Consider the following 16,101-nt stretch of genomic DNA (forward strand, 5'->3'; position numbering starts at 1 on the left):
TATAGGTTTTGTAAAATATTAATTGAAAGTGAGTTTTGTGTGAAATTTTATTTATTTTAATTAAATGATTTTTTGGGTGTGTTGTTTTTAAAAATGGTTTTATATGTGGAAAGAGATTTGATAATGAGTGATTTAAAAAAGGAGGTTATTACTGAAATGGAGTCAACTATAACAGTAAGTTTGTTTTAGTTTTTTTTTAACTAATGTTATCGTGCCTTGAAGAAAATCGCTGAGACTTCCCGTAGCAAAAATTTAAATTTTTGCAAAATTTACGAAAGATTTTCACATAAGAAGATTTTTTTATTAATTCAATTTTTTTTCTTGTGAGGGTCTTTTTTTGTTTTAAATAAAATTTCAGATTCTTTTTTAGTATATTTTTTATTTTATTTTACCATTTTCTATTTAATAGTTATCATGTTTTATTTTTGTGGGTTACTCGATTTTATATATATATATAAATATATAAAATAATATATATATATATATATATATATATATATATATTAGGGTGGTCCTTAAAATGGTCATTTTCGAATTTCCTTGCTCCCAGGGGCTCAAATGGTTCCAAATAGATAAAAAACAATTCTCTGAAAGTTTTAGCTCTTAATATTAACGTTTAGATAGAGCGCAATTCTATCAAAGTTTTGTATGGAAATAGCATGGAAAAATTTTCAAAAATTTAAAAAATGGTTTTTAGATGTAATTTAGTGAACAAATGAATGAATAAAACTCATTCATTTGTCGCTAAGTTATACCCAAAACATTTTTTTTTAACTTTCAAAATTTTTTCCATGCTCTTTCCATACAAAACTTTGATTGAATTGCGCTCTATCTAAACGTTAATATTAAGAGCTAAAACTTTCAGAGAATTGTTTTTTATCTATTTGGAACCATTTGAGCCCCTGGGAGCAAAGAAATTCGAAAATGACCATTTTAAGGACCACCCTAATATATATATATATATATATTAATAATAATATATTATGTAAAATTCATAAAAAAAATTAATAGTGAATTTTACTAATTAACTTCCCGTAGGGAAAGTTATAGTAATCGCAAAAAAATCGAAAATAATTTTTTTTATATATCTTTACGTTTCAGAGGTTTCTGAACATTTTGGCGAACCTTAGAACAATTGGATGTATGTGTGTGCTTCTGTGTTTGTGCGTGTGTTCGGATACAAATTTTCGGCGACGATTTCGGGAACACGAATGAAGCGATTTGAATAACTCAAAAAACATTCGATTCGTATTGATAAGGAGACGTGCTAATTAGTTTTTGGCGAAGGCAGGTCCAGCCGTTTTGAAGATACGGGGCAAAAAGTGCCAAAAACGGTTACTCAGTTTGAATAATTCAAAAAACATTTTACTTCAAGATGAAGAATTGATCTAATTTTTATGAAGGCAGGCCTAGCGGTTTCGGAGATCTAGTAAAAAAGTAAAAAAAAAAATGCCATTTGGCGGTCAAGAATGATCATTAGACATATGCAAATCAAATTATCAGATATTTTATAGAGATTTCGTACCAATGCTTATCCGTTAGACGGCGACGCGGCGCTTACACGCTTTGCTATTTTATTTCTTTGCAGTTAAAGCAGTACGAATGCTTCAAAAAAATTTTAGAATTTCCAAAATATTTTAAAATAAATTTTTCTCCAAAAAGATTTTTTTTTTCAAAAAAATTAAATTTATGTCAAAAATTTATAGTTTCTCAAAAATCTAATTTTTTCAAAGTAATTTTTTTTCAAAAATGTCAATGTTTTTAAGGCACGATGTCATACGCCCCATTAGTTTTAATTTACAACTATAAATAGTATAGCGGGTTAAGATGAGATAATATTTATTTGAGCAGTTTAAATATATATATATATATATATATATATATATATATATATATTAATATATGTCAACAAAGGTGTTAAATACAAAATCACGAGAAGAACGACCGCGACGACAAATCACACAGTACTAATTACTCAATGTTATATTTAAGACACAATTTTTCTAATAATCCTATATTAAACATATGTTTGTATTAAAACCATTATATTAAATCATATTGTTAAAAACATTAAATAAAATTATAAGTGATAATCGTAATAATAATAAACGTATGTGTATGAAGCATGAAACCATGACGTCAGTGAGAGTAATAAACGCCATTGTTAGAGTAAGTATAGAGTACTGAAAAATATAATAATAAAATTTATATTAATGTATAAGTATTCTAAAATGTTTTAGTTATTAGGTTTTAATAATATATTTGTTTTAGGATTGAATATTTAAATTTAATTTTTTGAAGTAAAACTTCTTTAGGCGCAACTAGGGTGTAAATTTATACAAATGCAACGGAAGTGCGTTACGGCAGATAAGATAAGATCAAAGTGCCAATGATTCTTCATTCACTCTCGATGATATCATTTCTATACGGGTCGATTGTGATTGGTCGTCGTGTATGTGAATAGAGATCTGTCGTTGTATGCGTACCGATATCAACAAGGAAATCGGCATAGATAAATAAACATTTTAGGGTTACATCGTAGTACAAATGTTGATCTAATGAAAAATGTCTGAATTAGAAGAATATTTTACTCTGTTTCTTGAAAATAATAAAACAAATTGAACATTTGTGCCGTGTACTAAACGTAAGTTTATTGATTAGAAATTATTTCTATATTATTCGTAGTTTCTGTAAATCTTTGAAGTTATTAAAATGGAAAATATTTCTTAGGCAAGACAGATATTACAGCTGTTCAAAGAATGAGATTATGTCGCCAGCAAAAAAGTAAAAAAATACAAGCAGTCAATGAATGTATGTTAATTTTAATTACATGAAGTTCTTCAAACACAATTATTACATGATGAGTGAAAGTTGTGAAAACAATATTTGTTTAGGCGTTGTTTAACATAATTCACTGTGTGAACGAATATTATAGAATTTATTAATCATTTAAATTACTTCATTTCTCTATTGAAGGTTCATTTATAAATGCTAAATTACAATCACAAACGATCATGTCGTATTTGAAGTATGACTTTAATTACATTATTGTTTTTAAATATTATACATATTTTGAATGCTATTGTAAATATATAATTTATAATTTATCATTATATAAATGAGTATAATGATTTACACTAATAAATGTGTGCATCACGAGTGTTACCATATTATTGATGAACATTATTCAAAATTGTTACATGATGTATTTATTTTTACTTAAATGCCATCTCGTACAGTAGCAAAAAAGTTTTACTTCAATCGTGTGTGAACCTTACGCGCACTCTTTTTTTAAATATTTATCGTTTGACATAGAGCATATTTTTAATACTGTTGCGGTTACATTTATGGTTCAAATACAAATCTAAGAGTATTCTATCTTTTTCCAGTTAGATGATTTATACGAAGAAGTCCTTTTTGGAATTTTGCACAATGTGGGGTGCTCCAAAAACGATGTCCTGCTGCAGGAGCAAGAAGACCAGATCGAACATCTGCGACAGGTTTTTCGCATTTCTGCAAACAAACACGAATTAGCAATGGCGAAGGCTATGGTTAAAATTGCACCTGAACAAAGATTAAACGTAGAGGTAAAATAAAAGATAGGAAATATATAACTACAGTCAACCCTCGGTTAACACGACACTCTGGGTGCACGGTTTCCATACTACGCGGAGCTAAAAATCCGACATCCCTCCGACTACACGGACTTCCTATTGCACGGTTTTTTGTTCAACAGCCCATAAGTTCCTTGCGCAACTTGTGAGTGATTATACGAACTTGATATTAAAAGGGTGTTAATGTAAGTTTTGCTATCGACTTTTATCTTTTAAACGTGTCTGATTATATAATAACTGTCTAAGAACACGTTCGAGCTGACTACTGTGTCGCGCCAATTTTTGAAGAAAGTGTCAATGTCATACATGTCATTTTATCGGTATTACTCCTACTTTAAGTTGTATTTCTTGGTTTTCATACAGCACGATAAAAATTGTGCGATTTGTACTAACTCTGAGTCTCTTGTAGCGCGGTTCCCATACTGCACTATATGAGGTTCCATAGAACGCACTACTGAATTGTATGTTAACTACGAGTTTTTTTATAGCACAGTCCCCATAATGCACGGTACGCACTTGCCGCGTTAACCGAGGGTTTACTGTACTACTTTCACACTCACCTGTGTATTTAATATCCACTACCATTATTATTGTAACTATATACATATATATAAAAATAAGTCGGGTTTTCCTTCCTGACGATACAACTCCAGAACGCACGAACCGATTTCTACAATTTTGCATTTGTTGGAATGGTCTCGGGCTCCTCAAGGTTTATAGCTAAGAAAATTAGTGGTGCATGCCATCGTGCCTTAATGTAAATTGCTGGAACTTCATGCACCGTAATTAAAAATTCGAGTAATGACATTAGTGAGAATTATCAGAATTATGCTTGCAATTAAGTCAATTAACAATTCTTGCCGCAAAGAATAATGATGTACACGCACTGAATTTCACCATTCAATCAAAAATTGCTGGCGACTTGGTGACATACTAATGATTCCGACTGGTCTTCCGTTTGACTTCAAACGATTGCAATTTCCAGTTCGCCTTGCGTTCGCAATAACAAGTCTCAAGGCCAATCGCTTAGTGTTTGCGGGATAAATTTCAGATAGATTATTTAGAAAATCATTGTTTTTCACATGGGCAGTTATACGTTGCCTGTTCACGAGCTGGAAAACTATCCGCTTTGTTTGTGTTAACGACGTCAGACCAAAAAACAAAAAATGTGGTTTACCAAAGAGCACTTCCATGGAACGGATAATTTGCGGATTTACTTTCATTTACTTAGAGAAGTTCAACTAACAAACACTTCATTTTGTAATCGAAATAAATTCATTACTGTTGTTTAAAGATAGATTGCAAAAATGTATAAGAAGTCCGTGATCTACCAAGATGCTGCCGAACACTTGCACCTTATTTATATTGTCGAAGGACCAGATATACTTAGATAGTGGCTATATCAGACCGAATAAAAGAATAATAATAAATGTTTAATTATTGTATATTTGGAAGAAAGATTAAGATTTATAGATGATATGTTAGATATTATTGCTTTGAATGTTGATTTAAGACTAGTTGCTTAGTTGAGTATTGGTTTAAGACTGATGTTAACTAGATGATATTTGAGTTAATACTAAAATATAAAGATTTTACAATTTTATATATTTTTCTAATTTGTTCATTTTGTGGAATTAAGCGACATTCCCTTACAATTTTGGATCCAATCAGTGGCTATTACATTCATCAACCAATCAGGTATTGGTCGGTGATTGCATGATACCTAGAATTGAAACTGGGTAAAGGTAATCCAAGTTTCTTAGAAATATATATTAATTGTAGGATGATATATTTAGGGACAGGCGATTAAAATTCTTAGAAAAATCGATTAATGATATGATGATAGATTTAGGGACAGGATGCGTGACAATGAAAGGGATTATTTTATAGTTCTAAATTATATAATAAGGGATGAGGGTTTATTATCGCTATCCTGTCTGACGGTAATAAAATATATAATTAGATCAGGGTTGAGTAAGGCGTTAACAACTGTTGTGTAATAAAATCAAATTTTTCCTTTTCAAATATAAAACAAACTAACAATTTCTTCATCTTTCTCACGAAGCCATGAGAAAGATGAAGGTGGCGAAACGGAGTTCGTCGGGTTTGCTAGTATTATAATAAACATTTTTTTATTATTGAATAGCACCATTTTAAATATATTTATCTGTTTTTTTTTTAGATTGTAGAAGCAAAAGATTTATTAAGCAAACAGCAATCGCGTGCGCCCAACGCGTACGTCGCTCTTTACTTAGAAAGCGCGCCAACCGAAAGGCACTACACCGGCATGAAGTCGGGTGCGTTTAATCCTGAATGGGGCGAACACATTAGTCTGTTGGTATCAAGAATTATTTTGACAGATGAAATAATTAAATATTATAAATAATGATTATTTATTTATTGATAAATGTTTATTAGATACGGTAGTTAAAGTGTATGATTTATTGTTTGTTTTATTTTAGGCCGCTTGGTAAAAATACGCAACAGGATGTACTGTGTCTGGAAGTTTGGTAAGTCACATTTTTTTAACTTATGTTTTCATAAAAAAATCCGAATCGCTAATTTTATGTTTTCTCGACGTTTCAAGCCACTCTGAATCGAATGAGATCAACATATAGAAAAAGTATGTGTAGTAGTATAGCCTTTACGCATTCCACACTAGGTCTTTTGTCTGGGTATGTCAAACTCAATACCGCCTGCGTATAATTATACGCTTAGTTAGAATCATAGAATTCTAGAGCCTCCCCCCATGAAGTGATGCAAGATATAAGAGTCTAACATATCCAGACAAAAACCTAGTTTCGCATAAGAATGTTAGACTCTTATATCTTGCATCACTTCATGGGGGGAGGCTCTAGAATTCTATGATACCAACCCGTAATTATACTTTTGCCCTTATTGGTGTCATTCGCTCTTCTTCTTTTCAAGGAACGCAAGGCTATGAGTAAAGTATTTTTTATGCTAGGTCTTTTGCTTGGGTATGACGGACTCAATACCGCCTGCGTATAATATTCTTCGATTTTTTTTCGATAGGCAATGAAATGCTTTTACTTATGCCAAACTAGGTTTTTTCTCTGAATATGTTCGACTCTTTATCTTGCATCACTTCATGGGGGGAGGCTCTAGAATTCTATGATTCCAACTTGTAATAATACTTTTGCCCTTATTGGTGTCATTCGCTCTTCTTATTTTCAAGGAACGCAAGGCTATGAGTAAAGTGTTTTTTATGCTAGGTCTTTTGTCTTGGTATGTCGGACTCAATACCGCCCTGCTATAATACCGACTATAACCTCCGCTTTGCCCTTGCCTCTGGTTTCCACGGAAAACGCCGTTAGACATTACTTTGTAGGGGGAGGATCTAGAATGTTATCATTCTTACCTTGATTTTATACTCATCTTTTAAATCGAAAAAGTCCCATTTCCATGTGTGTGTATGTATGTGAATAGATTTGTTGCCACAAATCGACGTTTTCTCAAAAACGGCTGGACCGATTTCAAATTTTTTAAAGCCATTCGATGTATCTCGATGAAGACTAGCGTTTATCAGTTTTGTGTGACTATATGCCGAGCCGTTTCTTTGTAGATAGCAAAAAAGTGAAAACAGTTTTGTCCACGTTTTAGCCGCCGGGCCGTTTTCTTGTAATAAAGTGTTGAAAAAAAATTCTAAGATTATTATGATTTTAAGTAGATAGCATAGTCTTCTAGATCATACTAAAATATTACGGTCCTACGACAAGTCGTTTAATTTTAAAAATTTGTCAAAGTTTGCAAAAATTAGTATCGTTTTTTTGGCATTTGTCAAAATTAAAACTTTCATCGACGTTTGCTCAAAAACGCCTGGAAAATTTAAAAGACATTCGATGTATCTCGATGAGGACCATCGTTTGTCAGTTTTGTGCGACGATCTCCTGAGCCGTTTCTTTGTAAATCGCAGAACAGTGAAAAATTTTTCGTCCACGTTTTAACTGTTCGAAAGTTAATTAGTTCAATTAACTGTTAAAAAAATTAACTTTTACACATTTACATATTTACACATATCGGGAAGATCATGTAACTTGCCTCAACTAGTTTCTCTACGTAGCTAACGCAGCGCGATTGCTCTGAAAAAATTCAATCTTTTCAAAAATTTAAACATTCTCAAAAATCTAATTATTCCAAAGTTTAAAAAAAATATCGAATATTTTTATAACACTTTAATTTGCCTTGGGCACTATGCCATGCGCCTCTAGTTTACAGATACTCTACAATATTTTTAGGCAATTTATAACGTTTTCAGGCAATCAATCAACCACATTTTCCGATTCTAAAGATCTATTTTGCTAATTTTGTATTTTCTCTACGTTTAAAGTCATTTTGAAAAGTGTGTAAAATTTTGTATTTTATTTATTTCAAACATGTATTCATTATTTTACAGCATATAATTTTTTTCTAGGGATTTTGAAGCAGTAGACAACAAATCTAAAAAGTTTGGATCATTAGGAAAAGTAAAAAGTCTTGGAAAATTGATGAAAGAATTTTCAGCAAACAATTCGACGCCAAAAACGGAGGACTTGTTAATTGGAACCGGTAAAATACCTTTAAAGGTAAAAGGAGAATATTTTAACTATTAATTATCATAATAATAAATAATAATTATTATAGTTAATTATAAATAGTTAAGGTAAATTGCTGAAACTTCCCGCAGCGTGATATTGAATTTCTAAAAGCTTAAAAGGAAAAATTAGTATTTTGAGAATTTTGAACTTTTTTGAACATTTTTGAAAAATTTGTAAATTTTTGAAAAAATTATAAATTTTTGTAAAAAGATAGCAGAGTGATAAATCTTGAAACAAATGTCGACACACTGGATGTCGTCTATAAGCGACACTCATACACACAGGTCGACAAGCGAACGTCGACTCGTAGCGAAAGGGTTAATATTTTGAATTATAATAATTTCTTTTACAAATAAATCTGTTTCTTTTACAAATGAATCTTTTCTTAATAAATACAAGTTTTTTGCGTTTTACACAAAAATAATTTTCTGGACGCTTCAATCTTGTTAAAAAGTCATGGACTATAGTCCATGGTTTTTCGCTCAATTCAAATTATGTCAAAACTTGCACATTTTCAATCAAACAAAATTTTTTCCTTAGTATTTAATTTGAACAAATATTTTAGTTTCCACATTTTCGTTTCAAAATAAAAAAAATCTACAAATATAATTACCAATTTAGTTCATAAAATGGATTGCAGTGATTGTAATTATTATTATATTGGGCAAAACCCTCCGAAATAAATAAATACTCTGTTCTGTTGGCCGATTTATTATCACAAAATTTTTATTATTTTTTTTTCGTTTTTAGTCAATTCCAATGTCTGGTACTACAATGCTGTACAGTTTGGATAAACCGCCCAAAATAAAAAAACAAGGAGTTCTAAAACTAAGAATCGCTGTTGGAGCACAAAAGGAAGAACAGATAAATTATGGACCCAAAGATCAAGATAATTTTATACAAAAACATATGGAGTTATTGAAAATGTTACTCTTATACGAGGTGGAAACACTAAAGGTATTTGAAATAATAACATTATTATAAAATTATACATTGTACGTAAGAGTTACGAAACTCTTAGGAAACGAAGTTGCAATGCGTTATTGTTTGGATTGGCTTAACAACTGTTTTATCACGTTACATTTCTGTTACGTAACATATTTTTCTTGTTTTTGTTACGTTTTCAGGTGGTTGATTAAATCTTAAAATGCCATTATAATTGTCCAGAAAATATTAAAACATTCATAAGTTTTCCATTCAAATAGTAACAAAACGTTTTGATTAGGTAACAGCGAAGGATAAATTTCACCTTATTGTACGTAACGACCATGTTTAATTTTGTACTATAACAACGTACTGACTAACTAATTTGCAACATATAGATATAACTAATAACCAATATAATTTTCAAATAAATTTCCAACATATAAATATAAAACAACTAATTATTACTATTGTCTATTGCTTTTTAAGCATTCCGAATGGTCCGGCACCTGGAGCCCCCAATCCCAAGCCGTTCTCATCCAGCACAGGGCCCAAGGGGGCCTCTCGCACACAGCGAACGCCCTTTGCGAATGGTCTGTCTACACTCGAGTCCATTCCACGGACAGACCTTTGGCTTTAGAATTATTCAACAGGCTTTTAAAGGTTCTGGTCAAGCCTTTGCAGCAACAATCGGCTGGTACTCAGGTTTTGGAGAAGGAGGAGGAGAGGATGTTCTGGGAAGGAGCTGTAAGGATACTTCCTGGATGTTTTTCTATAATAAAAACGGTAAATGAAAAAAGATTATTGGAAGTTGGGATAGGATTATATTAATTTTTCTTGGCAGATGCATAGACATGATGGGTACAATCAAAGGTTGTTGAAAGATCTAAATGAAGCTCTACCAATTGTGCAGACGTTGGCTTGTTTTAGGGCTCCTGCAGGCTTTGAGTTGCTACCTGCTAAAATGTATACGTGGATTAAATTAACAGATGGTGAGAATTTATTGGCAAACTTTGTTAAATCCATAATTTTTATTTATATTTTACTTCCCGTAGGGTATTTATAGTAATGGGCCAAAAATTGACAATGAAAATTTTTGCAATTTTTGACGTTTTGAAGGTTTCTGAACATTTTACTGGCATACCTCAGAAACTAAATGGATATGTGTGTGTGTGTATGTATGTATGTATGTATGGATACAATTTTTTGTCCTTGTCTTCGGGCGCACGGATCAACCGAATTGAATGGTTTAAAAAACATTCGATCCCTATTGATAGGGAGATGTTCTGATTAGTCTTGGGCAAAGGCAAGTCGAGCCATTTCGAAGATACAGAGCTAAATGTGCAAAAATATCAGTTTTTGTGTGAACTAAGCGTCCGATTTGAGTGATCTAAAAAACTTTCTGCTTGTATTGACAAAACAATTGCTTTTGAGGATAAAAAATTATTGCATCTTTTTTTATTTTCCATAAAATATTTTTGTAATTTTGGATTAAAAATTCGAAAAAATTACCCAGACTAAGCACAGTCTGGTACAAATGTTTACCCAAGTGCGTTTAGACTGTTGCACTTTTCCAATTTTGTGAAAACTATTGAGAAATGTGAAAATGCCGCCAAGCTAAGCACAGTATAAGTGAAAATGTCACACAGAATTATTAACTTCCCGAAGGGTAAGTTATTGTAATGGGCCGAAAATCGGAATTGAAAATTTTTACATTTCTCGACGTTTTGAGGGTTTCTGAACATTTTGGCATACCTCAGAAAAAATGGATGTGTGTGTATGTGTGTGTGTATGTATGTATGGATACAAATTTCCAGTCACGTTTTCGGGCGCACGGATCAACCGATTTGAATGGTTCAAAAAACAATCGATTCCTATCGATAGAGAAAAGAACTGATTAGTTTTTAGCAAAGGTAGGCCCAGCCATTTCGAAGATACGGAGTTAAATATGTAAAAAATGGCAGTTTTTGAGAGAACTAATCGTCCGATTTGAATGATTCAAAGAACTTTCTGCTTGTCTTAACAAAATAATTGATTTTGAAAAAAAAAATTTTGTTTAATTTTTTTTTTTTTTTTTAATTTTTTGTATATCGAAAATAATTCAGATTTTATTTTAAATTCTGACTATAGTTCTAATATACTTTAAACAAATAATTTCAACTTTGCAATTCAGTTTATATAATACTTATAAATATTAGACAATGTTACAATATTTATAATAATTTATTTGAAAACATTCAGTATTCCTCGAACATTTCGTTACGGTACGGGAAGTTCCAGCAATTTGCCTTAAGGCACGATGCCACCCACCCCACTAGTTTGCAAATGCGTTTAGACTGTGACTATACGAGAGCATTTATTCAATTTTGTGCAACTATTTTTTTTTTAGATTGAATTCGAAATGAAATGACGATTGTTAATGTTCAGGAGATAAATTGATTTATGATTTACATTTGATTTGCTCAGATATAACAAACAAGATAATGCAAAAATAATGAAAGTTACAGTATTTGTAATAATATATTTGAAAACGTTTAAAATTTCTCGAATATTTCATTACGTTACGGGAAGTTCCAGCAATTTGTCTTAAGGCACGATGCCATACACCACTAGTTTATTTTGTATTTACAGGGGTCGATTCAATAAAGGATGCTTTAAACCTGGCAGTACGTTATGGGGCCCAAAATTGGTTTAAGGATCTTCTGGAGCACCAGGATGAAATACCACGAGAACCTTTAGCTTCAAGTTCTGGTTTTGATAATAGTGAACAACTAAATGGTGAAGAAGGTTTGAGAAAAATTATTTATTTAATACAACGAGTGCTGAAGGATTTGGAAGAAGCCAGCAAGGATTATGATAAAATATTCAAAGAGTAAGTTGATGTTTTATATAGGAAATTGCTTTATGTTTAATTTTATTTAATTTTAGGATTGCTAATGTATCTTACACAAATATTTTATATAAAGAATATGCAAAACTTTTATCAGAACGTGTAAAACCAGAAATAGATGAGTATTGTGCAAATTTGCAAAAAGTTTGCGAATTGGTTAAGGAAACGGTTCCAAATGCAATGGGTACTACTTTGTTTGAATTGTATTTGGAGATTAAACGATTTGTAAAGTAAGTAGATAAATAATAGTAAATAAATATCATTTTTACAACCTCGTATTTCCGAAACGGCTGGACCTGCCTTTTTCAAAAACTAATCACCACTTTTTCTCATCAATAGGAATCGAATGTTTTTTGAATCTCATAAATCGGATTTTCGGTTCTCTCAAAATCTTGATTTCTATTTTCTGCTTTCTTTGCTCTATATCTCCGAAACGGCTGGACCTGCCTTTCCCAAAAACTAATCAGCACGTCTCCCTATCAATAGGAATCGATTGATCTTTGAATCATTCAAATCGGTTGAGCCGTACTCTTAAAAACGTCGACGAAAAATTGTATCCGCACATACATACACACACGCACACACATACACACATCAGTTTTTTCTGAGGTATGCCAAAATATTCAGAAACCTCTAGAACGTGAAAAAAATTCATTTTCGATTTTTGGATGGTTACAATAACTTATTGTACGGGAAGTTAAAAATATTTTATACAAAATTTGAATTTAAATTTAAATTATTTGACATTTTACTTGTGCGAACTTCATGACCATCCCAACTCTTTTTATAATATTTGATTTTTAGTTTAGGGTTATTAATTATGCTTAAATACGTCATAAGTTAAATAATATAAACTGAATAATAATAATAATATTATAAATTAAACCATTTTTTTAGTTTAGGTAACAAATTTAACGAAAATCAATCACAAAATTCAAAAAATGACACCAAATCCAATATGACTGAAGTTGGCAACATGGCGCGTTGTCATTTGTGGTTCACGACCGGTGTAACGCACTGGCTGGATGTCGCTTCTTTTAAAGCGAAAAAAATAATAGAAAAGGCCGTAGAAATGGATAATTTTGTGCAAGTTACAGGTGAATAATAATAAAGTATTTGTAGTTATTTGGAAACAGCTTTGTGGTGAGTATTTTTTGTGTTATTTGGATTTTTAAATGCTGCTTGTGTAAAGTTGATTTGACAACTGCATAAAATGGCGGATACATAAAATTATTTAAATTGAAGTAAACAATTTCCAACAAAATTCAGAATGTAAATCACTTTAGTAATGTTACTTTTGTGAATAGTAATTATAAATCTGGATATTCATAACACATTAGAATTTGTCTATTGACTATTGTCTATTTATCGATTGACTGAAACTTAACATTTTAACCTTTTATAATAATATGTAGTTGTATTTCTTTTTACAGATGATGTACACCACAGCTCATCTGCTGTAGACACTCTAGCATTCTTTTATCAAATCAAAATATTTTGGGATCGTTTAGAATGGCCAGATCCCGAAGGGTGTTATACGTTTGTCACCAAAATTATTCGTGTAAGCAAAATAACTTAATAAAATACTGATACTGGAAAATACTATGAGTATATAATGAAGTGCTGATGGTACTTTTATATATTGTTTTCTATTTGTAGGATATTTATGTTTGTTTTGTCTTCTATGCTGACTGCATTCGTGTCAAGTTGAATTCTGACAACCCCATAAGCTCGGGGAAGAATATTTGTTGCCAAAAGTGGTGTGTTGGTATAAATACTATTGAATATGTACAGGCTAGTTTGCAGAAATTTGTAAAGGAATTGGGGACTGAAAAAGTTTTGGAAAATTTAAAAAGGTAAAGAAGGTTTGGTCAAATCGACAAAATTATGGACTGTCTTATCAAATACTACATATCGACAAGAATTCAACTCAAATCATTTTCATAAGCTATGATTGTAGTAATAAAAGATTTTATTAATGGTATAAATTGTTATTATGTCAAAAAAAATATTTTTGCTTATATATTTAATTACTTAATATTTAGTTCATACAAATAGAGCTTTGTTTTTGTTTTATATTATTAATTCAATCGATCCTTTATCTTATATTTTTTAGAACTCCAGAAGAAATCAAAGGCTGCAGAACTACAATTTCAGCAATAATCGACAACAAAGTTTATTTAGTCAATGCCAAAATAAAACAAATTATTGCAAATTTTGCCAAAAAGGTAACTCTTGAATATTAATTGATTATTTATAAATATACTAGATGACCCGACAGACGTCTACAATTTTTTAATATCCCATACTAATACCGCTTACCTAAAAATAATAATTATTGTTTTTTAAATTACTCTTGACACCAAAATGCATTTACATCAATAAAAGCGATGTTAAATGTTCTTAACTGCTTCAAATAAAATGTTGAGTCTCAATTCCCACAACTATATTGAAAATTGAAGTATTTTAAACAGTATAACAGAAAACTTAGAAAAAATAATATACAGTATCAGCGGTAAAAATACAATATTACCTTGGATTTTTTCACTCAAAATAATTGCTCCAAAAATGTTGTCTTGAATTTTCATAATCTCGTATCATATTTTAACTGGTTTTTAGTAATTGTAATATCTAAATTACATTTTTATTAGTAATAATTTATTATATATTAATACCATTTTTCTAGACCCTCCTCCTATTATTTTACCTGTTTTAATAGTTTATTATTAAAATTATTATCATTAATATTTGGCTTTTGAAACATTTTACTTATTTATTTTGGACATTTTATACGATTTATTCTATTGAGTAAATCATAGAGAGCAAAAAAATTCTAGCCTTTCATTATTAAACATAAACATAACATAGGTAGGTACTTCATGTTGGATTATTTAATTTAATTTATTTTATTATTATTTAAGATATCTAAAATTGCATCTTGAACTTCTCCTAAATATCGTAAAGGCAGAATTGTATGCATTTTCCTATTTGTTGTTTTAAAGTAAGATTTTTAACGTATTTTATAAATATTGTGCAAAGATTAGAAAAAGATGCAAAGAAATAATTATTTCTTGAGTTATATTGAAAAAACTATTTTGAAAATTTCATATCCGAATCTTGTGTTGGCGCCCCCTAAGGCGTGCGTCGCATTCCCTGATTACTTAATTTCATATTTTAGGTGAATTAATTTGTCAAATCCTGTTCATATGTGTATCATTCAATCTGCCGTATATATACTGTATCTTCCTCTATTTTAATTTCTGGCACATCTCAGCTGCTTTCAGCAAAAATAATGTAGACATTTTATTTTTAACTTCCCGTAGGGCAAGTTATAGTAATCGCAAAAAAATCGAAAATGAAAATTTTTATATACCTTTACGTTTCAGAGGTTTCTGAACATTTTGGCATACCTTAGAAAAAATGGATGTATGTGTGTGTGTGTGTGTGTGTAGTATGTATGTATGTTGTGTGTGGGTATGTATGTGCGGATACAAATTTTCGTCGACGATTTCGGGAAAACAGAATCAACCGATTTGAATAATTCAAAAAGCATTCGATTCGTATTGATAAGGAGACGTGCGGATTAGTTTTTGGCGAAGGCAGGTCCAGCCGTTCCAAAGATACGGGGCAAAAAGTGCCGAAAACGGTAACTCAGTTTTAAGAGACGGAGCGTTCGATTTTAATAATTCAAAAAATTATTTTACTTGTATTGACAAGATGAAGAATTGATCAAATTTCATGAAGGAAGGTCTAGCGGTTTCGGAGATCTAATGATTAAAAGTAAAAAAAAATGCCATTTGGCGGTCAAAAATGATCATTAGACATATGCACATCAAATTATCAGTTTTTTATAAAGATTTTAACAATAAGTATAATTTTTTTACATTTTTATGGGTTCCGTACCAATGCTTATCCGTTAGGACGGCGGTTCGGCAGTTGCGCGCTTTGACATTTTGTCTCTATGGCAGATAAGCAATACGATTGCTTTGAAAAACAGTTCAGATTTCCAAAGTATGTCAAAATGAAAAAAAACATTTTTTTTCAAAAAAAATTTTGTTTTCAAAAAAAATTTTTTTTT

General features: G+C 30.8%; 1 protein-coding gene across 1 annotated transcript in view; it reads left to right on the forward strand.

Moving 5' to 3' along the window:
• Positions 1-78: 78 nt before the first annotated feature.
• The window catches only part of LOC113388513 (protein unc-13 homolog 4B-like), a 27,841-nt gene continuing 11,818 nt past the window's right edge, over positions 79-16,101 (forward strand). Inside the window, exons 1-13 of the mRNA XM_026625888.1 lie at positions 79-174; positions 3,390-3,587; positions 5,797-5,948; positions 6,077-6,124; positions 8,047-8,197; positions 8,960-9,166; positions 9,623-9,919; positions 9,978-10,125; positions 11,765-12,005; positions 12,062-12,253; positions 12,921-13,120; positions 13,457-13,584; positions 13,683-13,879. Of these exons, the coding sequence (XP_026481673.1) occupies positions 94-174; positions 3,390-3,587; positions 5,797-5,948; positions 6,077-6,124; positions 8,047-8,197; positions 8,960-9,166; positions 9,623-9,919; positions 9,978-10,125; positions 11,765-12,005; positions 12,062-12,253; positions 12,921-13,120; positions 13,457-13,584; positions 13,683-13,879 (2,240 nt within the window). The 5' untranslated portion in view covers positions 79-93. The remainder of the gene's footprint in view (positions 175-3,389; positions 3,588-5,796; positions 5,949-6,076; positions 6,125-8,046; positions 8,198-8,959; positions 9,167-9,622; positions 9,920-9,977; positions 10,126-11,764; positions 12,006-12,061; positions 12,254-12,920; positions 13,121-13,456; positions 13,585-13,682; positions 13,880-16,101) is intronic.

This window comes from Ctenocephalides felis, unplaced genomic scaffold (genome assembly GCF_003426905.1).
Source record: "Ctenocephalides felis isolate EL2017-DRISC unplaced genomic scaffold, ASM342690v1 CF-g0.4_SCAFFOLD_03572, whole genome shotgun sequence".
Lineage (NCBI taxonomy): Eukaryota > Metazoa > Arthropoda > Insecta > Siphonaptera > Pulicidae > Ctenocephalides > Ctenocephalides felis.